General features: G+C 40.9%; 1 protein-coding gene across 6 annotated transcripts in view; it reads left to right on the forward strand.

Moving 5' to 3' along the window:
- Atp2b1 (ATPase plasma membrane Ca2+ transporting 1) overlaps window positions 1–23385 on the forward strand; it is a 112614-nt gene extending 89229 nt beyond the window's left edge. For 3 of the 6 annotated variants that reach the window (XM_076554673.1, XM_076554675.1, XM_076554674.1), the window contains exons 12-22: window positions 2456–2693; window positions 7631–7810; window positions 8447–8534; window positions 8896–9002; window positions 12413–12604; window positions 12821–13034; window positions 13452–13663; window positions 14932–15039; window positions 16793–16975; window positions 17338–17424; window positions 20076–21712. In XM_076554673.1, coding sequence (XP_076410788.1) covers window positions 2456–2693; window positions 7631–7810; window positions 8447–8534; window positions 8896–9002; window positions 12413–12604; window positions 12821–13034; window positions 13452–13663; window positions 14932–15039; window positions 16793–16975; window positions 17338–17424; window positions 20076–20387 — 1921 coding nt within the window. In that variant the 3' untranslated portion in view covers window positions 20388–21712. Of the gene's footprint in view, window positions 1–2455; window positions 2694–7630; window positions 7811–8446; window positions 8535–8895; window positions 9003–12412; window positions 12605–12820; window positions 13035–13451; window positions 13664–14931; window positions 15040–16792; window positions 16976–17337; window positions 17490–20075 lie in introns of all 6 variants that reach the window. The other 3 variants (XM_076554677.1, XM_076554678.1, XM_076554676.1) reach the window with 2 other exon arrangements.
- Window positions 23386–26805: the final 3420 nt, after the last annotated feature.

A 26805-nucleotide genomic window follows, 5' to 3' on the forward strand; every position in this document is an offset into this window, starting at 1 on the left:
AAAAATCCCCTTTTGTTTGTTTTTGTTTGTTTGGGTTTGGGATTCATTCATTCATTAAGTTGTTTTTTTTTGGGGGGGGGGGCGGGGGGCAGGGTTTCTCTTTGTAGCCCTGGCTATCATGGAACTCACTCTGTAGACCAGGCTGGCCTCGAACTCAATGACTCTCCTGCCTCTGCCTCCTGTGTGCTGGGATTAAAGGCGTGTGCCACCCAGTGTAAGATTCCCCATTTGTATCAAAGGGAAGTTTATATTTATGCTGCTGCACTGTCTTTTAAGTATAACCTCTTTTATATATTTTATATATATATATATATATATATATATATATATATATATATATATATGTAAAATCTTTGTTTCTTTGTTCTTTTATAGTTCCCATAGTTTCAAAGTTAACATTCCATGTAGAAACATATAATTCCCCATTTATGTTATTACAGCTATTAAAATTACTTTGATTTCTTTTATTCTAATAGAGAAATAGAGAAGTATCAGAAAAACATAAGAGCAATTTTGTAAATTTTAAATGTTTCTACTGTTTAAATTGCTTGTGTATGGTTTATAATTTAATCTTATTTTAATGAGCACCTGACACATTATAGTCTTAATAGCCTTAAGAGACTAAGTACATTTTTAAAAGCAGCTTTTGGTAGATTGATAAAGTTATCTTACTGTCTTGTCTTGGTTTTTGTTTTGAGAAAGAATCTCATGTACCTCGGGCTGTACCCCTCTGCCCCCCCCCCAAGTGCTGGGATGCCAGGCATTTGCCCCAATTCCTGGGTGTGCAGTGCTGGGGAATCTGACCTAGGCCTCCGTGAACTGGCACTCCTCACCCAGACACAAGCTTTTAGCGGAGAGGTAGCACTTCAAACGGGATTAGGGATGAGTTAACGAGGGCTTCAAGGTGCAGGATGCAGTTGTACTGGAAAACATCTTGTACAGTTAAGCAGGAAGTGAGGTTTGGTGAGACCTAGATTACAAACGGCTTTCTCACATCCATAGCATACTTAGTTATGTGAGTTCAGGGTGACAGGTTAGAAACCTGTTGCATCCCTGGCATGCTTGGTAACGGGTAAATGGCAAAGGAGAGTTGTTTGTTTGTTTGTTTGTTTGTTTGTTTGTTTGTTTAAATCAAAATCAATCAGGCATTGACTCTGCCCTTGCAACTAATCAGCTTTGAAATCTGAGGCAGAATTTTTTCTCCTTACTTCCCATTCTCCATTCGAAAAGGGGGTGGCAACCCACAGCAAAGCCAAGCCTATAAATTTCTCCCGTGGAGGTTGATGGGTAGTAAGTGATGTTTTTATACTCTGATTAAAGACTTGAGTGTGAGACTGGGCAGGTAAGAATGAATAAACCAGGTAATACCGTGAAAGCATTTTTCATTGAAGTTCTGTGACCGTAAGCTAGACATGCGGGTGGGGTGTATGCGTATAAATGCGTGTCCTAGCATCGGAAAGTTCATGGGGATTAGACATTAGACACCAGCCTGGGCTGCATAGTGAAACCTCATTTAAAAGACAGAAACAAGAAAGCTGTGACTTGAGACAGGAACTGATTCCAGGCCAGGCTGAAAGGAGTCCTGACGCCAGGCATGGATGGAACAGCTGTGGCTGTTACACAGTAGCTCTGGCTGGGAAGTGAGAGCCCCGAGGAGGAAGTAGCACGGAATCCAAAGGAAGGAACACATGACCTCGGAGAGAGGCGAAATGTGGGGCTGAGGAGATAGGTGACAGTACTTGGGGGGGAAGAAGCAGCAAGTGTGGTGATGTTGATGGCACCCGCACAGGTAGGGAGCAGGCAGCATGCAGTGCTGTGCACCGAGGTTCAAAGGTCGGGCAGAGCACTCCAGCACTGACGGAGAGCCTTAGAAAGCAGTCGAACAGAGTGTGGCTTTGACAGACACCTCCATGGAAACGCACAGAAGGGCATTACCAAGAGAGGAGTATGGAAGATGTGACTTGACTATGTACTACGGGGAATCTTGGGGCTAGTCTCACTAAAAATTAAACTATTTTGATGTAATCTTTCCCTAATAGAATGCCTACTTTGATATTTTAACAAAAAGATTCTTTTTTTTTTCTTTTGTGGTTAAAACAATATAGGTGATGAAATAACCTCACAGGTAAGGAGTTGATACACTGTCTATTGAAAAGGAGAAAATATTTTGTGTGACTGCTTGGGAATCTTTGTGAAAATGCTTTTAAAAAAATTGCATTTCCAAAAAAGAAAATCTAGAGACTATCTGTGGTAACTAGTTAAGAACCACAGACAAGAGCCATCCAGGTGAGAACTGGTTAGTTGGGGGAGAGTCAACAAATCTATAAAATGCACAGTTTGAGATTCCCTCACCTCCAGCTCTCAGACCCCATGATACCCTTTGCCTTGCAGTTCACTTTGATGGCGTCAGCTCTTTCTTTTGCTAATTGTGGATGTTTGGATTGTTTCCTTTTAGGTGTTTCAAAATCTTGAGTGCTAATGGTGAGGCCAAAGTATTCAGACCCAGGGACCGTGATGATATTGTGAAAACTGTGATTGAGCCGATGGCCTCGGAAGGCCTGAGAACCATCTGTCTGGCATTCAGAGACTTCCCAGCGGGCGAGCCAGAGCCAGAGTGGGACAATGAGAACGATGTCGTCACCGGCCTTACATGCATTGCTGTTGTGGGGATTGAAGATCCTGTGAGGCCTGAGGTGGTGAAATCTCCCGTTCTGCATGTGTAGAATCTTGTGCTATAGTGGATCTAGGCATTAACCGTAACCAGCCTTCCAGTACAACTCCTGATGTTCGTGATTTTTTTTACTCTCTGGGAACCAAAAAAGAGCGGAATAATAATGGAGCAATAGTAAAATAGCATTTGTTACTCTTGCTGCTAATCGGTGAGACAGCTTCCCTGGTGTCCTGTGTGGTTCTGGCACCATAACCTAGCACAGTACCTCCACTGTGCGTTTTTCAATTGACGTTTAACTTAATAAGGAATGTCATTAAGTGGTTAGCTTTCATCCTGCAGACCAGGACTCTGTCCAGCAGAGCTTTCAGGGAAGACAGAAATGTCTCCGTTTCTCTCAGTACAAAAGACACTGGCAGTGTCTATCTATCATGTTCTTGAGGTGGGATTAATACAACTGGAGAACCGAATTGTTAACTTGACTTACATTTAAACATCTGCCATATCTGCTAGCCGAGAACATTAGACTTTGCCTTTTAAATTAATGGAAATTTTTGTTTCCTTGCTGGCTTTTGGTTTTGAAGTATATCTCAGACTCTGTTCTAGGTACTAGAGACAGAAAGAATTTAGAAATCTGGTCCCCAGCTTCAAAGAAGTCAATGTCTTGGGTGACAGTGAACACAGTACTTAATGTTAGTCCGTTGCCAGTTGTATACAGAGCATGTTGTATAATTGGAGACCCGGGGGTATCAGCCCAATCTAAAGCAATAGCATCTTTTTTATTAAGTTTTTTCTTCTGAGCAGTTCACATCTAACTTCATGTAGTGCTTACCTGGTGGTTGTAATATTAATTACTCCTATTTGACAGGAAAATACTGAGATGTATGGGGAACTTAGACATGGTATGTTCAGATCCTAGCTCTGACTCTAAAACAGAAGTTAAAAAGATTATCAGACTGTATTCCTCACTGTAAGGTTCAAATAAGACTTCTTAAAGGTTGATTGCTTGTCTTGAGTCTCAGGAGGATAATGAGCTAAAGAAGGTAGGACAGGCAGCTTTGGGAACACAGTGAGTACATCTAAGCCAAGAAGGCACAAAGCAAAAAATCCTTTTGTTCAGTGATTATACCAAGTAATTTATTCAACCGTTAATACTGGGCAACTGAGAACAGGAAATACTGACTGCAGTGAGCAAAATAGTCAGAGAATGTACATGCTGGAAGAAAATACCCCACCTAGTACAGGGATGGATGCCTGGACAGCGTGCCAGTGGGAAGGGACAAGGCTTTGTGAGGAATACTGATGATCCCTGTGCTCATAACCTGTGTAGTTGAAATGGGGAAGGGGGCAGCTATGATGATGATCCAAATGGAAACGTGACATTGCGTGGGCTCTTGTAAGAGCGTAAGGGTTGTAAAGGAGCTGTACAGCATAATAAAATAAGATAATTGAGGAAGACTATATTAAGAATTTGAGCTGAAGTGAAATATGGTGGCTTGCTATGAGCCAGGCATATAAATAGCCGCAAGAAGAACATTCCAGACTCTATTAGTCAGGGCTCTCTAGAGGAACAGAACTTACAGAATGAATCTATATGTCTATAGGAAGGGCATTTATTAGACTGGCTTACATACAGAGTGTGGTCCAGCTAGTCCGACAGTGGCCATCTACCAATGGGAGAATTCAGGAGTTGTTCAGTCCTTGAGACTGGATATCTCAGCTGGTGTTCATATACACCAGGATCCTGGAGAAGTAGGCTCTAATGCAGAAAAGGAAGGAACAGGCCAGGGAGAGTGGGGAGGGCAAGCAGGCGAAAGGAGCAGGCTTCCTTCTTCCGCGTCCTTTGGGTGGGCTGGCAGCGGACGGTGTGGCCCAGATGAAAGGTGGGTCTTCCCGCCTGAAGATCCAGATTGAAAGTGGGTCTCTCCACTTTGGTTTAATTAAGAAACTATCCCTCGCCGTGACCCAACAACCACTTGGGCTTTAGTTAATTCGGATGTAGTCAGATTGACAACCAAGAACAACCATTGCACAGGCAGACAGCGAAAAGTACAGGGGACTGCAGGCGAGAAAACCCCGCACTGGGCTCCGTACAGAGGAAGAGGGAAAGGAAGCCAGTGTGGAGCTGAGGGTAAAGAAGCAGGAGATGAGATTATCCACGGCCTAACCAAACTGTAAGGCCTCCCTCTGAGTTCTTCTACAGTTTCAATACTGTAGCATTATTGTGTGCTAAAATACCATTTTGAAGGCTGGAAAGAGAGAAAGGGAAGCAGAACACCCAGTGGAATTTTTTTTCACCAGTCTCCATCAGTACTTGGACTCCAGTTTTGACAGGGAAAGTGAAAGATGACTTCAGAGGTAGGCCAGTGGGGATGAATGAGTAGGTTAGGTTTGAGTGTGCTGGTTTTTTGACCCTGGTGAAGTGCATGAGACAGCCTGTGTGTGTCAAGTAGGCTTTTGGACCTAGAAGCCACCAAAATAGTCTAGGCTGGAGAAATTCCGAGGCAAAAAGAGATGTCCTGGGGAAGATATATAGCCAGAGAAACCTTGTGTGGTCTAATGGTGCGTCCTTTGCTTCCTGGTGGTTAGACCAATCATAGAGTAGTGTCACCACCTGAGACAGAAGCTCCATAGTCACTGGTACCCATACCCTCTTTCCGCATCCTGCATCCTGTGGTGCCAGGCACTTGTGTGATGTCTGTGTCTACATTTACCTACCTAGAACTTTAAAAAAACCAAAACCCATTCTCCTTAGCTCATTATAATTAAATATTGACTGGCCTACATCTCACCATTCCCCTTACCTCTTAAACTCCCAAGTTGTGGTGACCAACTGTGCCCTTCCTAAATACTACCCCCACATAGTTTTAAACCAGTCCAGCCTCTCCACACTGTCCTCCTTGCCTCAGTGATCCCAGATAAGTTTCCAGTCAGAGATTTTGCTTAGATGTTTCACCTAAAGTGTGTCTTGAGTTTGTATGAGATGTCAGGGGTTACATGATATTTAAACAATTGGCCAGTATTTCATAAATCACTTCTTGATTAAAAAATCAATAACCTAAGCATCACTAGGACCTCCTATGGCACCCTGTAAACATTAGCTCCAGGGAGTGTAGAGAAGGCTCCCCTCCAGTGGTATAAATAACTAAGAGTTGGCAGGGAGGCGAAAACAATATAAACCTTTAAACTTAGATACATATTTAAGTTGTTCCTAATTATTTATGTGTTCTAAGACTAGCAGATACCTGCTATTTGTACCACCCTTGAAAAGCATCCCTGTGGTAACTATTTCTTCAGAAACATTAAATTCAGAAGCACAATACATACTAAGCTCTGATTATTGACCAGATACTTAAATCTGTAAATAAATGAATTTGCTAAATTAGAGATAAAGCAAAGGTCCTGCCTTGAGAAACAGACTTGCAGAGGACATGAAGAAACAAATATCTGTAATATGTTGGAGTAGCCAATAATAGAGATATTTAATAATAAGATGAAGGCCAAGTTTATCTGGGTAGCTAATTCAGTGGAGCTCCAGAGAAGTTATATTTACACTGGACTTGGAGTGGTCATAGGCAGGCAGCTCTCGGGACTAATTTAGTACTCCTCCTTCTGCATGTATGTATGCGATGTGTGGAACGTAGAGAGATCACACACAGAGTTTCTCCTTTCTCTTGAAATCGTAAATTGCGTTGGCATAGGCTGTCTTCATTCTCCCATAAAAACCAAACCCGGCGAGAGCTGAGTAACACTTTGATTAAGCGTTTTTCCCCCCCCTTGGGTGTGTCTCTATCAGCATATTTTCCCCATTGCTCCTCTCTGCGTGGCCCCGAAGCCATTTGAATTTGTAGCCTCTGCTCTAGGAGGAGGGTCTGTACAGGCTCTCTGGCCAGAGGAACAGGAAAGGCTTTTCTGAACAAACTACAGTAGCAGAAACGCACACTGCCACGTCAGTCCATATGTAGCAGAGAAAAGTTTCAGTAAATCTCGAGAACTCTCCTGAGGCCATCTGTTACTCTTAGTACTCAGAGCTCTGAGCTCTGTGTGTAACAGCTGAGGAGTCACAGCGTATTTTTAACACGTGTTGCCATGTGAGAAAGAATTCTACCATACAGTGCATCAGACATTTTAAAGAAGAAGCAACAGAGAGACGAGGGCAGCAGTTAAAAGTTGTTGCAATAAGCCCCGGGGCTAGAACTGACTCAGGAGAAGCAGGAGACAGAATCTGTTACGACTCGTTGGGCCTTAATGGAAGCATAGGGAGGAAATGGGAGAGGAATTAAGAGTTGACTCCCAGGTTAGTTTAGAAAGCATACCGTACCAAATTGTGATGCCCACTTTGTAGACGGAACCTTGAATACAGACCGCTCTCAGAGTGTGAAGGAAGGGTGCAGGTGTCCAGTCCTTAGCTCATAAATGGTTTGGAGGTAGACAGAAGATGGCCTAGGCTGCTGCTGACTCTCCACCCCCCAACGCTGCCACCCTTTCATACAGTTGGGACCCCTACCCATAGAGTTATTTCTGTGGCTACTTCCTAACTTTAACTTCGCTGCTATTATGAACCGTAATGCGAATATCTAAGAGGCAGGATCTCTGATATCGACCCTCAGGTGGAGAATCACTGGATTAGGAGACAGGGAAATCAAAGGGAGCCCATCTGTAAGTAAGCGTTTTACTCCGGTCTCCCCTGGGCAGGAAATCTGAATCGTTGACAACTAGCACATAAGAACTGCCTGATGGTTTCCAGAGGGAAACGAGGCTTTCGGTGACATTGGGAAGTTCGTATCTGCAGTAAGGATGGCAGCTGAAAATGGCCGGCAGTACTAGAAAAGAAGACATCTTTGGCAGTGATTGAGATAAAGTTGTCAGTTGTGGGCTTGGGAGGTCATACTTGTTCAGTGAGACATTATTCTTTGGAAATAATTTTCTGTCCTTTGGATTTCTCTTTCCTGTGTAAATCAGGTACCCGAGGCAATAAAGAAGTGCCAGAGAGCTGGAATTACTGTGCGCATGGTCACTGGTGATAATATTAATACTGCTCGTGCTATTGCTACCAAATGTGGTATTTTACACCCAGGGGAAGATTTCCTTTGCCTAGAAGGTAAAGATTTTAACCGAAGAATACGAAATGAGAAAGGAGAGGTAAGAATTTTTTTAAGTTTTAAATTGATATGCTTAGTGTATTAGTAATTTCTTCAGCCAATACATACTGAATATACATTCTCTGTTCGACGCTATATATCAGTAATGCTGTTCAGAAGCAAAACCATCTTGTAGTCTAGGAGATAGGAACAGTGGATCTGAACGGGATTATGTGTTGCAAGAATGCTTTACGAAAGGAGTTAGGCATGTCTAGACTACTTTCATAAACACTGCACTACCTGCTACCAAGAGTAACAAGGTGGGCTGGAAGAGCTGATGTGGAGAGGAAGTCAGGAGACCCTCCATCCTCGGTTCTCATGCTGAGGAAGTGCATTTTCATAGGCAGTGGGGGATTTTTCAAGATTCGACCTTAAGGTGTAGAGAGCAGTGGTTTTTAAACCTGTACATGAATCAGAACCACCAAGACAGCTTGTTAAAACATAGATTGACATGCCCCACTCAAGAGTATTTATTGTTTGACCTGAGGCCCTGCCCAAGAATGCAATTCTAGACATTCCAAGGAGTTTCTAGTACTCTTTGGACCATAATAAAGAACCACTGGTAAGCATAGCAGCTAGCTAACTTAGAATTGTAAGACTAGTTTTGGCACATTTTAACTTGGATAAAACTTTACAGATTGAACAAGAGAGGATAGACAAGATTTGGCCAAAGCTTCGAGTCCTCGCAAGATCCTCCCCCACCGACAAACATACCCTGGTTAAAGGTAAGTCAGTTGTTGTCTGTCTCACAATTTCTTAATACAGAAGTGCGTTCTGCTTCCTTAAGTTAAAACAAACCCTGAATATTAAATGGAGTCACAGAGAGCAGTTTTCTAGTAAAATGGAGATATATTTCCTTCTGGTATCTTTGGACAGTTAGGTTCATCTTGCATGATTACTACTTCTAATAGAACCTTAGTTTCTAGAATTGATCTTTGCGCCATAGCTAAGTAGTTTATACTTTTATGTTTGCTTAAACGTATTTTTTGACTTCCAGTCTATGAAGCAGACTGGTCAGGATAGTCCACGGAACCGCCTTATCCATTCAGAGGGTTTTTATAGCACACATGTTTGCTTCTGTTTAAGGTATAATTGATAGCACCGTCTCCGAGCAACGTCAGGTTGTGGCTGTAACCGGTGATGGTACAAATGACGGCCCCGCACTAAAGAAAGCAGACGTTGGATTTGCAATGGTAGGAACCTGCTTACTCACGTATTTATGTACAGTTGGCTAGCTGGGTTGTCTGCTAATTTATTGCCAAAAGTACTGCTGATTTTAAACAGTGTTTCTCAAAAACTAGTTTAAGTGATAAAGGATAAGCCTGAGTGAGTTGATCCATCTATTTTATATGCTCGCTTTATTAGATACTTTGAAGTCTGGCTAGAAGATGATTTCTTTGGCCAACTGTTAACAATATACCTTTGCTGTGTGCTCTGCGAAGCATTTAAGCATGTGTCAACTCACCCGACTCTTAGAACCACCTTCTTAAACAAGCGGATCACAGTGGTGACCTCAGAGCTTTTAAAGGATGCTTGAATGTCATCATTTTATAGAGACATGCAGTCTCCTGTGTGTAAAACTGTGCTTCATTATGGCATCCTCACACGTGCATACAGCGTGCTTTGCTCATATTCACACATAGCCATTGCCCTCTAACTCACCCCCTCCTTCTTGCTGGTCCTTTACCCTCCACGGTTTGTCCTTCTACTTTGATGCCTTACATAGTCTGTCAGTCCAGAGTCTACATGCCAGAGAGTGGCTTTAAAGGGGTGCAGTGGGGTGCTTGTTCCTCAACTGAAGTGTTTTCTTTACTCTTTGTCTTATTTTTAGAAAATAGTAGTCCATAATCCTAATTGTCAAATCCAAAACGTGACCAGAAAAACGGAATACCTGACTGTTTTTGTTTAATATACAGCCTAGTCTTTATTTTTTGCATTGGACTGGAAAGTTTTACATTGTATTACAAAAATCTCTTCTGAAGAGCTATTTGTTCCGCATAATGTGACTGTCCATAGCCATTGTAGAAATATTAATTTTTTAAAGGGGTGCTAAATTTGCCTCCTCCTCCTAAAGTATAAGAGACATTGAACTCTGAAATAAAGCCTGGCACTCAGGGTCCCAGGTATGCAGATGTTTTCTGTGCACTAGTGTGTACGTGCATAATTGTCCTCAGTACTTTGTTGCTAAAATAGAGATTTAAAGGAAGACTTGTAGTAGGATTTAATTAAGAGAGATGGTAAGAGGAAATATATGAAGAGATTTCCCCTCAAGCAAAAGCCAAGTTTCCAAAGAGACTCACCCTACCCCTATCTAGATGCCTTATAGAGGTGAAATGTTGAAATCTTGGAAAGAATTCCAGAAGTGGGCCAAGGGATGCTCCAGATTCTGCCTTGTGCTTTGAGCAAGCAGCATTGTTCCACTCAGGAACGTCACGGCCACCAGTTGTACCACAGCACTTAGCAGAGTCTCGCTGCTCCTGTCAACCCTGACCGCTAACCAGGATGGCAAAACTAGATCCATAGAACAAACGATTTTTGTCCTCAAAATTTGGGCATGAGACAGACATTGTGAGTTTTAGATAATGGTTAGCAAAACTTAACCCGGACCAACAAAAAAGAAATGCAGTACACAGGCTGAATGGGTAGTGGGTTTTGCACAGCTTAAAATTGAATTTAAAAAATTAAGTTGACTTTAAAAGTAAGGAGAAGGAGTAAGTGCTTGGGTGGCTTGCTCTTGTAACCGTTTTTGCTAGAACTTGACTTCTGGTAGAGTATGAATCCGTTTAGGTCCGTGTGTTTATGTGTCACACTGGGGGACTCACTAAAATCTCATGTCTGTTTTGATCCAAAGTTTTCCCAACCATAGTTGTCTGTGGACTTAAGTTTTCTTTGAATACCAATTAATCACTTATAACTACCAAATTGGTAAGGATTTGAACAAAGACATGAAGAGATTTGCATTTACCACCTATAAAAATGACTGGAATTGAGAGAGTAAAGCTAAGGGGAAGGCCTAGAGACTGAAAATTTAGATCATGGTTGCTTCTAACGGAATGCTTGGAGTCAAGCTCCATTTCGGCTCTTCCTGCTGAGCCGTACGGTGTCTGTCACAGCTTTCAAGTTTGGTGTCGAATGCTCCTACCACATGCCATCTCTTTCACCTTATTTTTTGACTCCCAAAAGGAAACGACTGTTTTAGCTATTTTGTCCCCCATACGTATAAGCCATATGATTCCTGTGCTTTGTCGCCATACAAAGCATTGACTACTGGCTTTTCCAGGAAGATGAGGATTCAGCACTGAACGCAGGCACAGTACCACACTCCCTCCATGGACATTCATACTCCCCCTGTCCTGCTGTTCTCCCAGTAGTACTGCATCATCATTTGGGCTAGATCAGTCTTCAGTCTTTCTTGTAACAGTGCCATTCCATCCCGGGCCTCATGATCCCCTACAATTATTTTTCCTTTTTTTTGTACAACTTTTCATATTCCCTACATATTATTTTTTTGTTGATGTTCACTTAATTTTTTCCATAATTTTTAACATACTCGGCACACACTTATTCCCAGAGTCTCTTTGCAGTGACTCAGAGACAGTTGGTGATCTTAGCAGTTTTACCTCAGTGTCCCTCTGCCCTACCCCTTGACCTGCTTGAATCTGGCCATGGAGTAGCAGTGACAGCCTACCTACAGATATGAATTTGAGAGAGCTCTGAGATCTAGTGACCTTGTCCTGTGACTACTCAGAGCTCATTGCTTCTGCCTGTTTTAAACTATACAGAGTTTCATGCATTGTGTCCATCTTTGGTTCAGCACCAGTATATGAAAGTTATCTGGGATGTTTATAGGTACAGTTAACTCGTTTTTTATGACCCCACCGTCTGTTAATCTGCCCATTCTACTGTTGACAGTGTTACTAGTCTGAGGCTTCTCATGGCTTCTTCAGTGTCTTCAGGTCTTCAAGGGCGTCTCTCGTTTCATCCGTTTCTAAGTGTGCAGGGCCTGAGCCTTGTAGGAATTCTGTAGCGGGGAAGAAAGACCTCATCTCTGCTTTCCCTACTGATGGCCTAAGCTTCAGATTCCTTCGGTCTCCTGAGTTACTTGCCATTCATCATGTGCTTCAGTCCCCGTGGGTTTCTTGCAAACATTCCTTTCCCTCACATTTAATCACTTTTAATAGTTTCTAAAATTTTACAATAATACTTTAAATTTGAGAAGTCATACGTATGTACAGTGTATAATAGTCATATCCACCTCCTCCATTTCACCTCTCTTACTTCTCCAAGCCCTCTAACATGCCTCCCCGCCCCCCACCTTCATGTCCACTCTTTTTCTCTTAGTATTTTTCATACACTTTTTGCATGACTTGGGAAGAGGCCTCCCTTTATTTGCAACACCATTTGCATCTTGCTTCTCATTGCCTCATTCTTGATGTACGATGTCTTCTCAGCCTGAATGTCTTTCTCGGTGGCATCTTAAAATGACAGTGCTATCTTCTTTTAGCATAAGTGTGATTATTTTTTATTAAGTATAATGGTGCACATTTGCATATGTGAAGTTATATTTTAAACATCTAGTCTAATTCACAGACTTTTTTAACAGGGCATTGCTGGAACTGATGTGGCTAAAGAAGCATCTGATATTATTCTCACAGATGACAACTTTACAAGCATTGTTAAAGCAGTTATGTGGGGACGAAATGTCTATGACAGCATCTCAAAGTTCCTTCAGTTCCAGCTTACTGTTAATGTAGTAGCAGTGATTGTTGCTTTCACGGGCGCTTGTATTACTCAAGTAGGTGACTGTTACTATTTATTTCAAAGCCAAAATTTTATGCTCTGCCTTTTTAAAGTCCTTAAGTATTTAAGTAAGATGCTTTATATTGTAGGCTAATTAACATAAAGTGTAATCTGTTTTGTTCCTTAAGTCTCTGTAACCCTAAAGGCTTCCTGAAAGTCGCTGCCTCCCTGCCCAGTTGTGAATGTGTATTAGGAAGCCTGTCTTTTCCAGGATTCACCACTTAAGGCGGTACAGATGCTGTGGGTAAACCTCATCATGGACACCCTGGCCTCCCTGGCCCTGGCCACGGAGCCACCTACCGAGTCGCTCCTGCTTCGGAAGCCCTATGGTAGAAATAAGCCTCTCATCTCACGCACAATGATGAAGAATATTTTGGGTCATGCATTCTACCAGCTCGTAGTGGTTTTTACACTCTTATTTGCTGGTAAGAGTTCACTGTGTGAAAGTTTCAGTTTAACCGTTTCTGTTAACACATTACTGTCCCTCACATTCGTGTGACAGAATTTTCAGAAGCCTCAGTTCTGTTCCTGCCTCCACATACCTTAAATTTTTACTTGCTTTTCGTGTTGCCTATCTGTTTGGGGAGAGTGATGAGGTGGTCGGGGAAGTAGACAGAGGCTTAGCTTCTGTTATTCAGGCTTCACCACTCTTAGATCTGTGATCTTGACTTGTCCCCATAACACTAGGGGGTTTCACTTTCCTTATCTGTAAAACAAAAGCTGCACCAGATAATCCCAGGCTCCATTCTGGCCCTGAGACTGGCCAAGCTTTGTAATGATGCACTTCATCGAAATGTGGTATGCTCTTTTCAAGTGATTGTTACGGTGACTTTTCATTTCAGGAGAGAAGTTTTTTGATATCGACAGTGGAAGGAATGCACCTCTGCACGCTCCCCCCTCCGAACATTACACTATTGTGTTCAATACCTTTGTGCTGATGCAGCTTTTCAATGAAATAAATGCCCGGAAAATTCATGGTGAAAGAAATGTGTTTGAAGGAATCTTTAATAATGCCATCTTCTGCACCATTGTGCTAGGCACCTTTGTGGTCCAGGTGAGTGCATGGCAAGGATGCTTTAGATTATAGTCAACAAGCAGGTACTTAGTTCTGCAGATGAGTCCAGCCAGGAGGGAGCTTCTGTATATGGACTTGTGATGTCTGTCCAGCTTCATGGTCCTTTCAGGTATATTCTGAAAACTATGGTGACTTCTCTCTAGCTTTCTCAAAAGTCAGTTCCACAGCTGCCTCAGCAAATAGCTTTATTTCTTTTCGGCTATAAAGTAAAGAATTATTTTTAATGAGACCAAATCAGCCAGTCACATAATTATTGGTTGTCCCAGTATTTTAATGCCTTCCCTTCACACCTCATTACACCAAAAAAAAAAAAAAAACTTCCAATTTTAAAAAAACTAGAAACACTAAACATTTTCCCATTCCCTGTTTTCTTCGTTTACAAAAGAAAAACCGTTTCACTTTCATTCCTTTATGAAAATGCAGACCTCATTACCAAATCAGTTCTAGTGGTTATAATACTATAACATTATAATATATATAATATCAGCTGTCATGCTAGGCTTCTAACAAACCAGTGATGACTCTATCTGGACAAATAGACAAATATTCTTAACATTAAAGAAGCAATGAAATTAACAAATAAATGCAAAGCATGAAATTGGTAATGCTTTTTAAAAGTATAAAAATGGTAACGACTGTTCAGTACCAAAATTGCCATTTTTGGATTTCCATATTTCGCATCTCCTTCCTTATATCAGAGAGAATTGTCATACGCAGACAAAGGTGAATATTTTGCTGCTTACTTATCTGTTCCCAGGTGTACTACTGTAGAACACTAAGGACCAGGAAGGGATCACAAGCATCGTAGTGTGACTTTTCTTTATGTATGTCATTGGACTGTACTCTCACTGTTGAACACACTAGCAGGGCTAACACACACATCCTAGCTTCGGCGGGTTGCTTTTTTTCTACTACAGAGCATGCGTAGTTGGCTTAACATCTAAATGTCGACAAGGAGTGGCTGCTGTGTAGGAAAGAAACCAGGTGGCATATTCTGTCCACATGTGTCTCTGTGGCATGTGGTACTTCCCACAAAACACTACCTTCCATGAAAGGCTTAAACTATTGAAAGCACACCAAAGAATGTAGTTATTTGGGATAATACAGGAAAGAACATGAAGGTATTCTTTTGGTCATGTGATTTTTATTTTCAAGAAGCGTAATTTACTCTATTTAAAACTTGGGGCAGAGATTGTGCTTTATTTTAGTTGTCGTTTAAATGAATTTGCTCTTGATTATTCCTCCAGATACTAATTGTGCAGTTTGGTGGGAAACCTTTCAGCTGCTCCGAACTTTCAATCGAACAGTGGCTGTGGTCAATATTCCTGGGAATGGGGACCTTACTCTGGGGCCAGGTAAAAATCTCACTGTTTTTGTTGAAACCTAAAGTAATTTTTTTTTTTTAAACTTTCAACCATTTCTGTTACTTGTTCTAGTTACCACTTGAGTTACAAAAGGGAACTTGAGTGACGTGGGATTCGTCCCTTTCCCAAGTGGCTCTTCCGAGGTGGCTCTTGTTTATTACGCTCATTGGACTTTCCTTCCCTTCTAAGGTTTCAGAGCAGGTTTTTGCCATTACAAACATGGCATGTATATGCCTGGTTAGAATGGTAATGCCTGTGCCTTTACCACCTGCCTTCATCTTTTCAGGATATGTATGCTTCGTCGCTTTGCTGTAGACTTTAATATCTTTTAAAGCCTGGGAGAAATTTTGAGCCTTACATACATAGTGAATGGGTAACTGAAAAACCCGAGCCACAAAATGGGATTTTAAGGCACTGCAGTAGTTTTAACAGTTGTCTATCAATGAAAAGGCCAGGAAAGTCGGATCCGCCTCAGCTTTGCGGATAGTCGTCTTGCCTGCCGCTGCACGACGTTCTTTGAGAGATGAGTGGTCCTGGCGTACACACGCAGTGTTCACCAGCAGGCTGTTGTTACTAGTCTCAAGCGAGCTGCTGGACAATCGGTACTGACGCATCCATGAGTACAGGGTCGCGTGTTAGCGGATATATAGATATAGATATAGATATCTATATTTATATATATATAGCTCATTCATTGTCATTCTGCAGATCAACCAAACTCGGGTTTTATGTTTTTCATAATTGTGTTTCTGGGTTCTACGTGGTTTTTATTATCTTAAAAATCTCTTTCTCGGTGATCCCTAATTGGTCCACATTTCTTTCTTGCCATTCTAATTATTTCACAATGTTCTCTGATAGGCAGAGCACAAGCCTACAACCTAAAAACTTGGCTAATTTCAAGAAGAAAAACTCAGTGCTGCATACACACACAGCCAGCAGCAGCAGGCTTACATTGATTTTTGTCTTGTTGATTTCAAGTGTGTGATTCTTTGGAAAACAAAAAAGTCCTGACTTTGGTGCCAGGGAGACCTGGAATCTTAACCATTTCATGAGCAGGTTGCTTCACAAATTCGATCCTGTTTTACTCTGTGAATTCAAATGGCACGAGGAGAAGTTCTCCAGGCTGTTCTGTGTCTGAATGTAGCTTCGTTTCCCCTTGGTGAACTCTACTTCATAGGTATCGCCTGTTAACGCTCAAACGCTAATATGTATTACTGATGTTTCTGATAATGCTCATGTTTGTGAAGGCATCTGTTGTTATGTATTGCTATTATCGATCGGTGTTGATTTAATTTAGATAGCTAAGTTTTATAAAAATAGTAACCTGAACTATTTCAGTATAACCTTAAAGATTTCCTGAATTCTTGTTCTTTTACTTGTTGAATTTTTATAGCAATAGTGGATTACAAGCTTGTTTTGCATCCAGTAAGACCACACGCCATTTCATTTTACTTGAAGTAAATGTAATTAATATGAGTTCAGGTGGAGATTTTATACATAAAGACACAGTAAAATATGGTTGTACAATTTAATGTCATGAATGTCTAAATTAAAATATGAGAAATACCATCAACTTAACTTCTATTCAGAAAACACTTTGCCTTGTGAACTTAGGTCTTTTCTGTAACCGAGTGATTTCTGTTCTGAAGTCTGATCACCAAGATCTCATTGCTTCACTAGTGAAAATAAGCGGATACTCCTGCAGTTTTTAATAACACCTTAAGTTCTTTCCCCTGTGTTATAGCTTATTTCAACAATTCCAACTAGCCGTTTAAAATTCCTAAAAGAAGCTGGTCATGGAACACAAAAGGAAGAAATACCCGAGGAGGAGTTAGCCGAGGATGTTGAAGAGATTGATCATGCCGAAAGGGAGTTGCGGCGTGGCCAGATCTTGTGGTTTAGAGGTCTGAACAGAATCCAAACACAGGTATGGGTCTGGTAGAGAGGTAGGAAACCTGATGGGAGTAAGGATTTTATCTGGGGAGAGAGGTCCAGACCACCTGAGCTTTTGAACTACCTCTCCAGCCTTCCCACCCCCGCAGAGTTTATTCTTTTGAAACCTACTGATGGCTGAACTGGGTGAAACTCTGAACTGATTATGAAAAAATGTCTCTTATACGCCCTAAGCTTCCCCCCCCCCTTTCATCTCCAAATGCTACTTCTGGCCTGTTTATCTGCTCTGTAAAGTGCCTTTTTCTTGACGTTGTAAATGTTGGTAGATGGAACGGTCCTTTCTCTTGTTCTCTCTCTCTTGCTCAGCACGCTGTCACAATCTCTGATTCCTTGCAGATGGATGTAGTGAATGCTTTCCAGAGTGGAAGTTCCATTCAGGGGGCTCTAAGGCGACAACCCTCCATCGCCAGCCAGCATCATGATGTAACAAATATTTCTACCCCTACACATGTAGTGTTTTCCTCTTCTACCGCTTCTACTACTGTGGGGTGTGAGTGTGTGTTCCTAAGTGCATGAAATTAACATTTCCTACTTCACACACCTAACGTTTTTCTCATTTTCTCCTTAATGTTTAAATTCATTGTTCAGGCTTTCCATAAAGCTTTCTTTTCGTAAAGTGGATTGAGACCTCAAGTGTTACCATTTGTTGTTGTTTTATTTCTTAGAGGGTTAGACAGGAGCCGAACAATTGCAACCAAAGATTAGACGTGAAATCAGGGAGCTTGTCTCTTGTGTTAACTTTTATAGCTAATATGGGGAATAAAACTGTAGCTCAGCACTTTGGAAACTACTATAAATGTTTGAGTATATGCCTTTAAGCATTTTCATACTGCATGGTTCCCAACAGCATGTGATTTGAAACTGAGCTAAGAGAACCAGGAAATGACATTTAGAACACTAAAGAATGAATTTAGCATTTCAACCTGAATATTGTCCTGTAACTTAGTAGCATGAAGTAAAGTTCTTGTGTAGACAGCCAGTTGCTTGCCTTCTGACTTGAGCTTGCTTTGCCTTGTTCTCTGTGTGTTTATAAGAAAGGTCCTTGACTAAGTTTCTATTCTGTTTCTATTGCTTGGGTTCTTGGGTTTTTCCCATTTGTGCATCAGTTCAGCTTAAAAATGCATCATAGATAATATTCTCCTGTTACAAACAAAATTGACAGTGTATTCGCTACTGTTAGTCTGTCAAATTGAAATAGAAAAGCATGAATAAAGTAGAATTATAAAGTAGCATAGTCAAGTCACAAGATAATATTGGCAGGATACGTTTGGTTTTGTGTGGGGGCATGGCCAAGCTTCTCAGCGTCAGCTCAGACCTCTCCCGGCTCAGAATCTGCCTTTTCCCGAGACCCCCAATTGGTGCATATGCACATTAGTGTCTGAGGGTCCTGGGATTGTTCATCTATGCTAACACTGTACCACACTCTATAACAACCCTATGAGGTGTAGGGACCATACTGTTGAAGAATTCCATTTGATTACAGTTCCTGATCCTCTAGTAGGTGGAAACCTGAAACTCATTCTCCGTCTCTATTTTTCTCTGTAAAGGGCCGAGTTAATTTAGACCACTTCACGTTGTTCTCAACCTTCCTAACGCTGCAACCCTTTAAATACAGTTCCTCATGTTGTGGTGACCCCCAGCCAAACAATTATTTTTATTTCTATTTCATAACTGCAGTTTTGCTACTGTTATGAATCATAATGTAAGTATCTGATACGCAACACCACCCCCAAAGATGAGAACCACCGATTTAGACTTAACATGGCTTACAGATGAGGACACTAAGTCTGGAAAGACAAACCGGGGGGTGGGAAGAGGGGGTGTAGGATCATTTGAAAGGGCACATGACCCTAGCCATACATTTTTAGAACACACATTCGAATGTATATTTGAATGGTGCTTAATCATCATTTCAATGTTGAGATGATTTTAGTGATGACTGTTTTCTTCTAGAATGCTGGTGTGACTTCTCTTTATGAGTAAATGATGATTTCATTCTTAAAATTATTAGAATTGACACAAAAGTGAACGTTTTTATGTTATGAAAATATTTATATTTTTGTACTAACGTAAGTGCTCAGCTGAATGGATTTTTTTCTTTTCAAATGTTTTTTGAGTGACGCTAGTTTGTGGAGGCCTGTTGTCGGCAGTGCAGCAACATTTTTGTGATTGCCCTTTAACCTAGTTTCTTGTATACAGCAGACACCCAAGAAGAAAAGTAAACTGCTGGGCCGTAAGTCTAAATAGTTAGTAGAAAACTTTGAAACTGTTTGAAACTGTGTGTCCTTTTCTCAGAATTTTTCAAAGAGTCCCAGAGAGAGAGAGGTGTGTGTGTGTGTGTGTGTGTGTGTGTGTGTGTGTGTGTGTGTGTGTGTGTGTAAGCTGTTCTTTCCAGCAAACTGTAGTGATTAAGTTATAATCTCTTATACAGAAAACCACTAACACCTGTGTAGAAAAATGGCATATGCTCAAATATTTATAGCTGTTCACTAGCATTTTATAGATACGTATTTGGACTTGTCTCTATTCTTCATTTTTAATTAAGGAAGTAGTGGGGCCGATGTGAGTTCATTGTGGCATTCAGCTTATATTTGCCTGGCTTTTTCATGGTTGGTGACACCCCGACTCCTAGCATGATTAACAGTAACCCTCTGTGCTTGACTTTGTTTAGTTTACTTGAGTTGTTTTGAGAAGTACGTTCTTTTTGATTTAAAGAGAATTCAACTAAGCTTGTGTATGGCTAAGTTCTCATTTTGTTTTTTGTTTTTGTCGTCTTAGGGAGAAAAAAAAAACATTCTACACAATGGCTATTAAATTTTTAGCCAGTGGCAATAAGATTTTGTTAGTGTCCCTTTGAATGTATACCTCTTAATTAGAGTATGTGGTTTTGTTGTTCTGTAGTGTCCTACTAAAATATTCATTTTTTTACAGTGTATTGCAAGCTCCACTGCATTACATGCAAATATGATTCACTCATACCTAGCTGTTTGTGGATTCAAACTCATAAGTGAACCATTGCTGTAGTTAAAGCTACTGGTGTTCTGACATCTTTCTGTGTTTTCTGCTGTTTACAGATTCGAGTGGTGAATGCATTTCGTAGTTCTTTATATGAAGGGTTAGAAAAGCCAGAATCAAGAAGTTCAATCCACAACTTTATGACACACCCTGAGTTTAGGATAGAAGATTCAGAGCCTCACATCCCTCTTATTGATGACACTGATGCTGAAGATGATGCTCCTACCAAACGCAACTCCAGCCCCCCGCCCTCTCCTAACAAAAATAACAATGCTGTTGACAGCGGAATTCACCTTACAGTAGAGATGAACAAGTCTGCTACCTCTTCATCCCCAGGAAGCCCGCTACATAGTTTGGAAACATCACTCTGATTGTAAGCTGAATGTTAACACACTAGCTGCAGTGTAAAGAAACAAATTGAAACTGAGTCTTTTCACATATTGTGACGGACAAGATAGTATTTCTTGTCTTTGGACTTCAACAGAAGACACACACTTGTACGAATGTAGATTTATTTTTTTAAAAAAAAAATGCAAAGCTTTCTGCCAGACTGAGGGTGCTTTTTGGGGGGTGGGAGAAATGAACTGACGGATGAACAGCTCGGCATACGTGACCTGTGGATCATCCGTGGTACCTGGCGTGGTCCTGACGGTGTATTAGCAGAGCTGTGGTTTATCTCAGTCCTTGATGGGAGAGGGGGAGAAGTAAGGCTGGGCAAGACAGAGAACCCTGGATCATTGAATGAATACTTTAATTTCTGCTGTTGGCTGTTAATAATTTGGATTATTTATGTTTATAAATGATACAGATCTGTTTACAAGGTTTGTAGATACTTTTTTTTTTTTGTTCTTCTTCATAGATGGGAAGCTTCCTTATAACTAATGCAGAGAAAACTTAGTCCTTCAAATACTGCTGTATTTTCAGGAAATAAAAAAAAGGGGTGTTTCTATTGAAACTGTACTAAATTTTTGCCTACAATTTATCTTGTTAAATATTGTAGATAAATTGCTAATACTAATAGCCGAATAGATAACACTAATGCTTTGTTTAAAAAACAAAAAACAAAAAAAAGAAAACAATAAGACAAAAAAAACAGCAACAACAACAAAAAAAAAAACATGAGCAGTGGTGTTCTAATGAAGTTATGGCATCTGTCCTAATTAGTTTCTTAAATACATTTACTACTTAATGGTTTTGAAAGAACTGTTTAATTTTTAAATTTTTTGAAAACTTGCTAATAACCTTTTGTTCAGAATTTAGTAGATTGTTTATTGCCGGACGTCAAATACACAATGAAAGATGCTTGAAATGCTTTTGTTATTTCAGGCAAATCAAATTAAACTATCAAACTACAAGAGAACCTTTAGTCCTTTTGTTTTTGTCTAAATATGTTAGTTCAGTGATGTCTTGGTGAACTGTGAGTGAACTGTATTGATTTTTCTAATAACTCCTTAGAGACCTGCATACAGCATACAGGGCTGTTGGCATTTTGAAAAAGGTTAATAGGTAGAAGCATACATGTTTTCCTTTTGTTTTTGGAACTTGTTTGTAAACATAAAGGAATATGCCCTTTTATTAAATAAATACACGGCAATGGTTTTAAGACAGCTCAGCTCCTATCCTCAGTCCTGCCTACGTGATGCATCGGTCTGTTCCCTCTACCTACAATTGGAATAAATTTCAAGCTGGTAACGGCCCCACGAAGTACTGTTTGAATTCTTTGTTGCTCACCTCATAGAGTCAGGCTGAGACAGCACAGTTTTGCCACCTACCATATTCTTCATAGAACCTAGTTTTATCTAAAATAGTGTCACCGTTTTATAAAAAGTCGTGACCGCCATTATCTCTGACACACTTGTTTTTATTATTAAGTGGCCAAATAACATTAGATGAAAGGAGATAAATCATGAAAACATGAAAGCTTCTAAACGTAATATACGCAGATGTGATAATTAACCATGTGCTGAAATGCCCATCCCGGAATCAGTTGAATTTCTGGGCTCTCTGCTTCTTTCCTGTCTGCCTTCTTCCTTTGTCTGCCCTGCGTCTTCACCCTTTTGAAACTGGTATTGTTTCAGGGCGCAGATTTCACCGGATAAACCATCCTCAGGCTGATAAAGCATACGAGGCCTGCGACATCCAAGAATGTTGACCCGGCAAAGAAACCTAGTTGATGGTGCTCGAGATTTTTTTTTTTTTTCTTTTTTTTTGGTGGGTGGGAGGAATCTTTTCTCTCCATCAGTTGCCTGCAGTAATCCTCTGCAAGTCTTAGGAACATACTGGCTCTGTCGCATCCATCACTGTACATTTACTCATCAGGTATTTGTAGTTACTCATACTGTAAAAAGAGGTAGCATGATATGCTGGGAAGCATATTTAGACCAGGCGTCCGCAGTGGGTGCCTAGTCTTGATTTTGCCATTAATGTGCTGCATGATCTTGGGGGAAATGACTCACCCTGAAAGAGGGTGGGGGACCAGACTCCTCTCGAAGAACCCTTTCTACTCTAGAAATTGACCCTATCCACTGAAGAAGCCTGCAAGGCATAGGGAATAGAGAAAAGGGAAATGTTTTCAGTTTTCTTTTTTTTTTTATTTTGGTTATGCTTAAATATGAATGTAATTACCACAAGATTTAGACTTGCATGTGCTTTGGAGGGTTTGTGTCCAGCTTCCCGGTCTTTTTTATCAACTCAAGGCAATGGCTTCTTACACCACCTCCAGTCCATAAACGGGTCTCAGGACATCCATGAAGTAATAGCAAGACACGCTCAGTGTGCATTTCTCTCTCTGAGACACTGTAATTTCTACTAGAGATTTCCAGAACATTATGTAAGTAAGGGGGGAATAAAATGCAAGCAAGCTGTTAAAGATCTTGGATCCCGTTATAGAGTGTATAGCTAAATCAACATCTGTAATTCACATTTTATCTTTAACAAAAGAGAAAACTTGTTTGATTTTGCATCCCAAATGTTTTTAATCTTTGTATATTTTTTAAAAATCCTTTTCTCCTCATCATTGCCTTTTTTGTGGTTGTAAATAGACTTGCTGCACTTTGACGCTGGGTTTACTCCCTCTCATCTTACGAATATGTGATACGGTCATTTTCATAACAGATATCAGTTTTGAACCAAGAAATGGTGATTTGTTTATAAGAAAAAAAAAAAAACCTGGCTTCATTTCTGTGAAATTGCTCTTTGAAAATTTCATTTCCACGTGTAAGCCAACCAAGATACTACCATGATGGTGTTGATTTCTTTTAATGATGCTTACCATCTATTTTAACCACTGAGCCTTTTATTATTTGTCTATTTGTAAAGTTTTATTTGTCTTAACTCATTTAATAAATATACTGTTTATCTGTTTCTGAATGGGGACTGAACTTTTTGAATATTGGAATGATTTGAACATCATATTTTGGCATTCTGTTTTTCTACTTGAGTTTTTTTTTTAATCTACATAATGGAAGTTCTATAATATACTTGGAATGTTACGATCGATACAGTGACTCGGTGTGCTCATGTCCATGGTCTCGCCTCTGGAAGTAAAATGTGTATGGTGTCCACACTCCTGCCCATGGGGTCAGCCCTCAGCAGAGCGTCAATTCTGCAAGCCAGGGCCTAGTGGTTTTGCCTTAGAACAAACTTGGGTTCCATATTACTAAGAAAATTTTATCAAACAATCCAGACTTTTCCGTAACAATTATCTTAACTCTGGGATGAAATAGTCATCACAATGAAATTTGCACTTAATGATCTTTTAGGAGAAATAATTATCATAAATTCACAGAAAAAAAATGCCAAACCAGCAAAATAATATGAATGCCATATTTAGATAGCATAAATTATTAAAGGATTGAATATAAGTAATATACAACATGCAAGGTATTTTCCATCTTGTCAGATGAGGAACTTATATGTGTATTCTGTCAGAATTGAATTTTTAATTATGTTCTGTTTGTAAAGATAACTAAGAATGGAAAGTTTCTTTAGTCTTCATTTCTTAGCATTTTCCCCCATACCTTTAGAGAACTCGGGTTCTTTTTGTTTGTTTGTTTGTTTGTTTTGTTTTGTTTTGTTTTTTACTTTTTTTCGAGACAGGGTTTCTCTGTGTAGCTTTGCGTCTTTCCTGGGACTCACTTGGTAGCCCAGGCTGGCCTCAAACTCACAGAGATCCGCCTGGCTCTGCCTCCCGAGTGCTGGGATTAAAGGCGTGCGCCACCACCGCCCGGCTGTTTTGTTTTGTTTTTCAAGACAGGGTTTTGAAACCTGTCTTTGTATAACAGCCTGGCTGTCCTGGAACTCATATTTGTAGACCAGGCTGGCTTCAAACTTACAGAGATCCACCTGCCCCTGTCTGTCCTGGGATTAAAGATGTGCACCACCACTACCCAGCGAGAACTCGTTTTATCTCTGTAACCTGGGCTACTTTAGACCTCTTCTGCCCTGACTCCATAGCAACCTCCTTTCTCAATTCTTACACATGTGTAAGTCTGTGCTTGTGCTGGTGTGCAGCTGCCATAGGGCATGGGTCAGCAAGGAAACTACTTCCTTCCGGATCATTTATTTTTTCAACAGATGGGTGGCTTTTCCCTTTAAGCTCTCAATCTCTTTACTATATACTTTTGCCATGAGAATTACTTTTTTCATTTTCCATATTTGTAAAAAAAAAAAAAAAAAAAAAAAGCAAGCTTATAATCAAATCTAGTACAAGCCGACTGGCTTAATCTGTTGTCTTTTGAGTTCAAATTGTCATTATTAAACAGGACATTAATGGCCCCATTTTGGGGCCTTAATGTGTGTGTTTCTACAGTGTTGATGCCTGGCACAGTTGCCTTAAGCAGCACATCTGGGTTTCGTTCAACTCGGGACGAAGCTTCTCTTCATTGAAATCAAGGCTTAAAAGTCAGAGTTTTTCCATATTAGCAATGAGTTATTGACTCATGAATTAGTAATTATGCAGCATTTTCAATATGCCAAGCATTTTATATGGATTATGTAAATAATAGCCCTGTGTATTCCCATTGTACATACAGGAAAATTGAGGCTTAGGAAGTTTAAATCTCTTGCTTTGGATCACACGGTAGAACTAGGCATTACACCGGACGCAGCTTTATAGAGCCCCAGGTGGTCGCCCCTGAGTCAGCCCAGTATCAAAGAAACTCTGCCCTTAAGTCTCCTTACTGTTACAGTCACTGCTGCTCTGTCTTGATAACTCAGGCTCCCAAGACCCCTCCCTAGACAACAGCGCCAAGACTGAGGTGAAGAGTCTCTGCTTAGGGTGTAAGTAGCCTAGGCCTCCTCACAGGCCTCCTCTAGCTAAAGGGTCAGAGGAGGACAGGACAATGATCTTCATAACTTGAGTTAGAATTTCTAAGATGGGTATTTTTTTTTAAGTTTCATAGATAGCATTAACAAGTCATCCCTCTCACGGATGCTGGGTGAAAATTTATCACATTAATGATGAGTGTGCTGTCTTCTCTGAAATTTGTAAAGTTTGGGCGATATGTTGGCACAGAAACTAGACCTGCGGAATAGAATGCTCTGCCCTCACACTGTTCACTTTTCCGTTGCTCTGTCTCATTTACCCTGAAATCTTCATAGCTCTGTTTGGTCCCACCCACCCCTCATCCTCCCTAAGCTGACTTGGGTGAGTTAACTTTGTGCTTCAATAGCATTTTCCCTGAAGGAAAGTCCTAATGCTTTCCTATTTAGCCCAAGGAAGTCATACTGTTGCACACGAGATTGGGGTGATCCAAGTTAGGAAACGACAGCCCTTTTTGACTGCCAACCTTGTTCATCTGTGTTAGTGCAGTTTGTGAGTACCCTCACCCTATGACTTATAAAACGTGAGGTGCTGCTTGCTAGCTTCTATGGTCATTAAGGTATCTTCGTGGAGATAAAGTATACTAAAAGGTTTTGTTTTCAGTAAGACTGCTTTTGAAATCACCAGTCTTTAGGGTATATCTTAATGAACAGCTGGACAGGAAAAAAGAAAAAGCAGGCACTAAGACCTGGGGTGTATGGCACTCAAAATTCAAATTAAGATCCTTTTCATCGTAAGCCTGCTCTGAGGTGAATTCGTAGTGTGTCAAAAGGCCTTTGGTGTTTCATTTCCCTGCTTTTGCATTGGGGGAAGTAATACCTCACTTCTGTGAGGGCAGGGGCCTTCAAACAATACAGCCTCTCCAATTCTAAGGAGTCCGATCCTGTCACCATCTTACATCACTGCCTGGGAATCAGTCCCCGCCTCCCTTCCTCTTGAACTAGCTGCTAACTGCTTTTGGTGGTTTTCCTTGTCCATGTCTCCTGCTCTCCGGGTGCTCATTCAACAAGTATCTGGAACCTGTGAGAACGAATTCATACCTTTCTGACCCTGAGCATAATCAAACAGGATGTGACCTAAGTCTGATCATGGGGCGGCGGGGCGGTGATGCTGTGTTGCTTTGTGTGGTCACAGAGGTCCTCACAGATGTGGAACAATGGAGCAGAGACAAAGGAAGGTTGTCAGGAAGATTCTTTCACACAGAGGCTCTAGTAGCTTGGTGCTTTGTCAAGTTGAGAGCCGAAATGAAGTGGTCAGTGTAGCTGGAATGGCTGGGCCAGTGGGAGAGTGTTTTTAAAACTTAAGTAGGCAGTAGGGCCGGGCGGTGGTGGCGCACGCCTTTAATCCCAGCACTTGGGAGGCAGAGGCAGGCGGATCTCTGTGAGTTCGAGGCCAGCCTGGGCTACCAAGTGAGCTCCAGGAAAGGCGCAAAGCTACGCAGAGAAACCCTGTCTCGAAAAAACCAA

The sequence above is a fragment of the Peromyscus maniculatus genome, chromosome 18 (assembly GCF_049852395.1).
Source record: "Peromyscus maniculatus bairdii isolate BWxNUB_F1_BW_parent chromosome 18, HU_Pman_BW_mat_3.1, whole genome shotgun sequence".
NCBI lineage: Eukaryota > Metazoa > Chordata > Mammalia > Rodentia > Cricetidae > Peromyscus > Peromyscus maniculatus.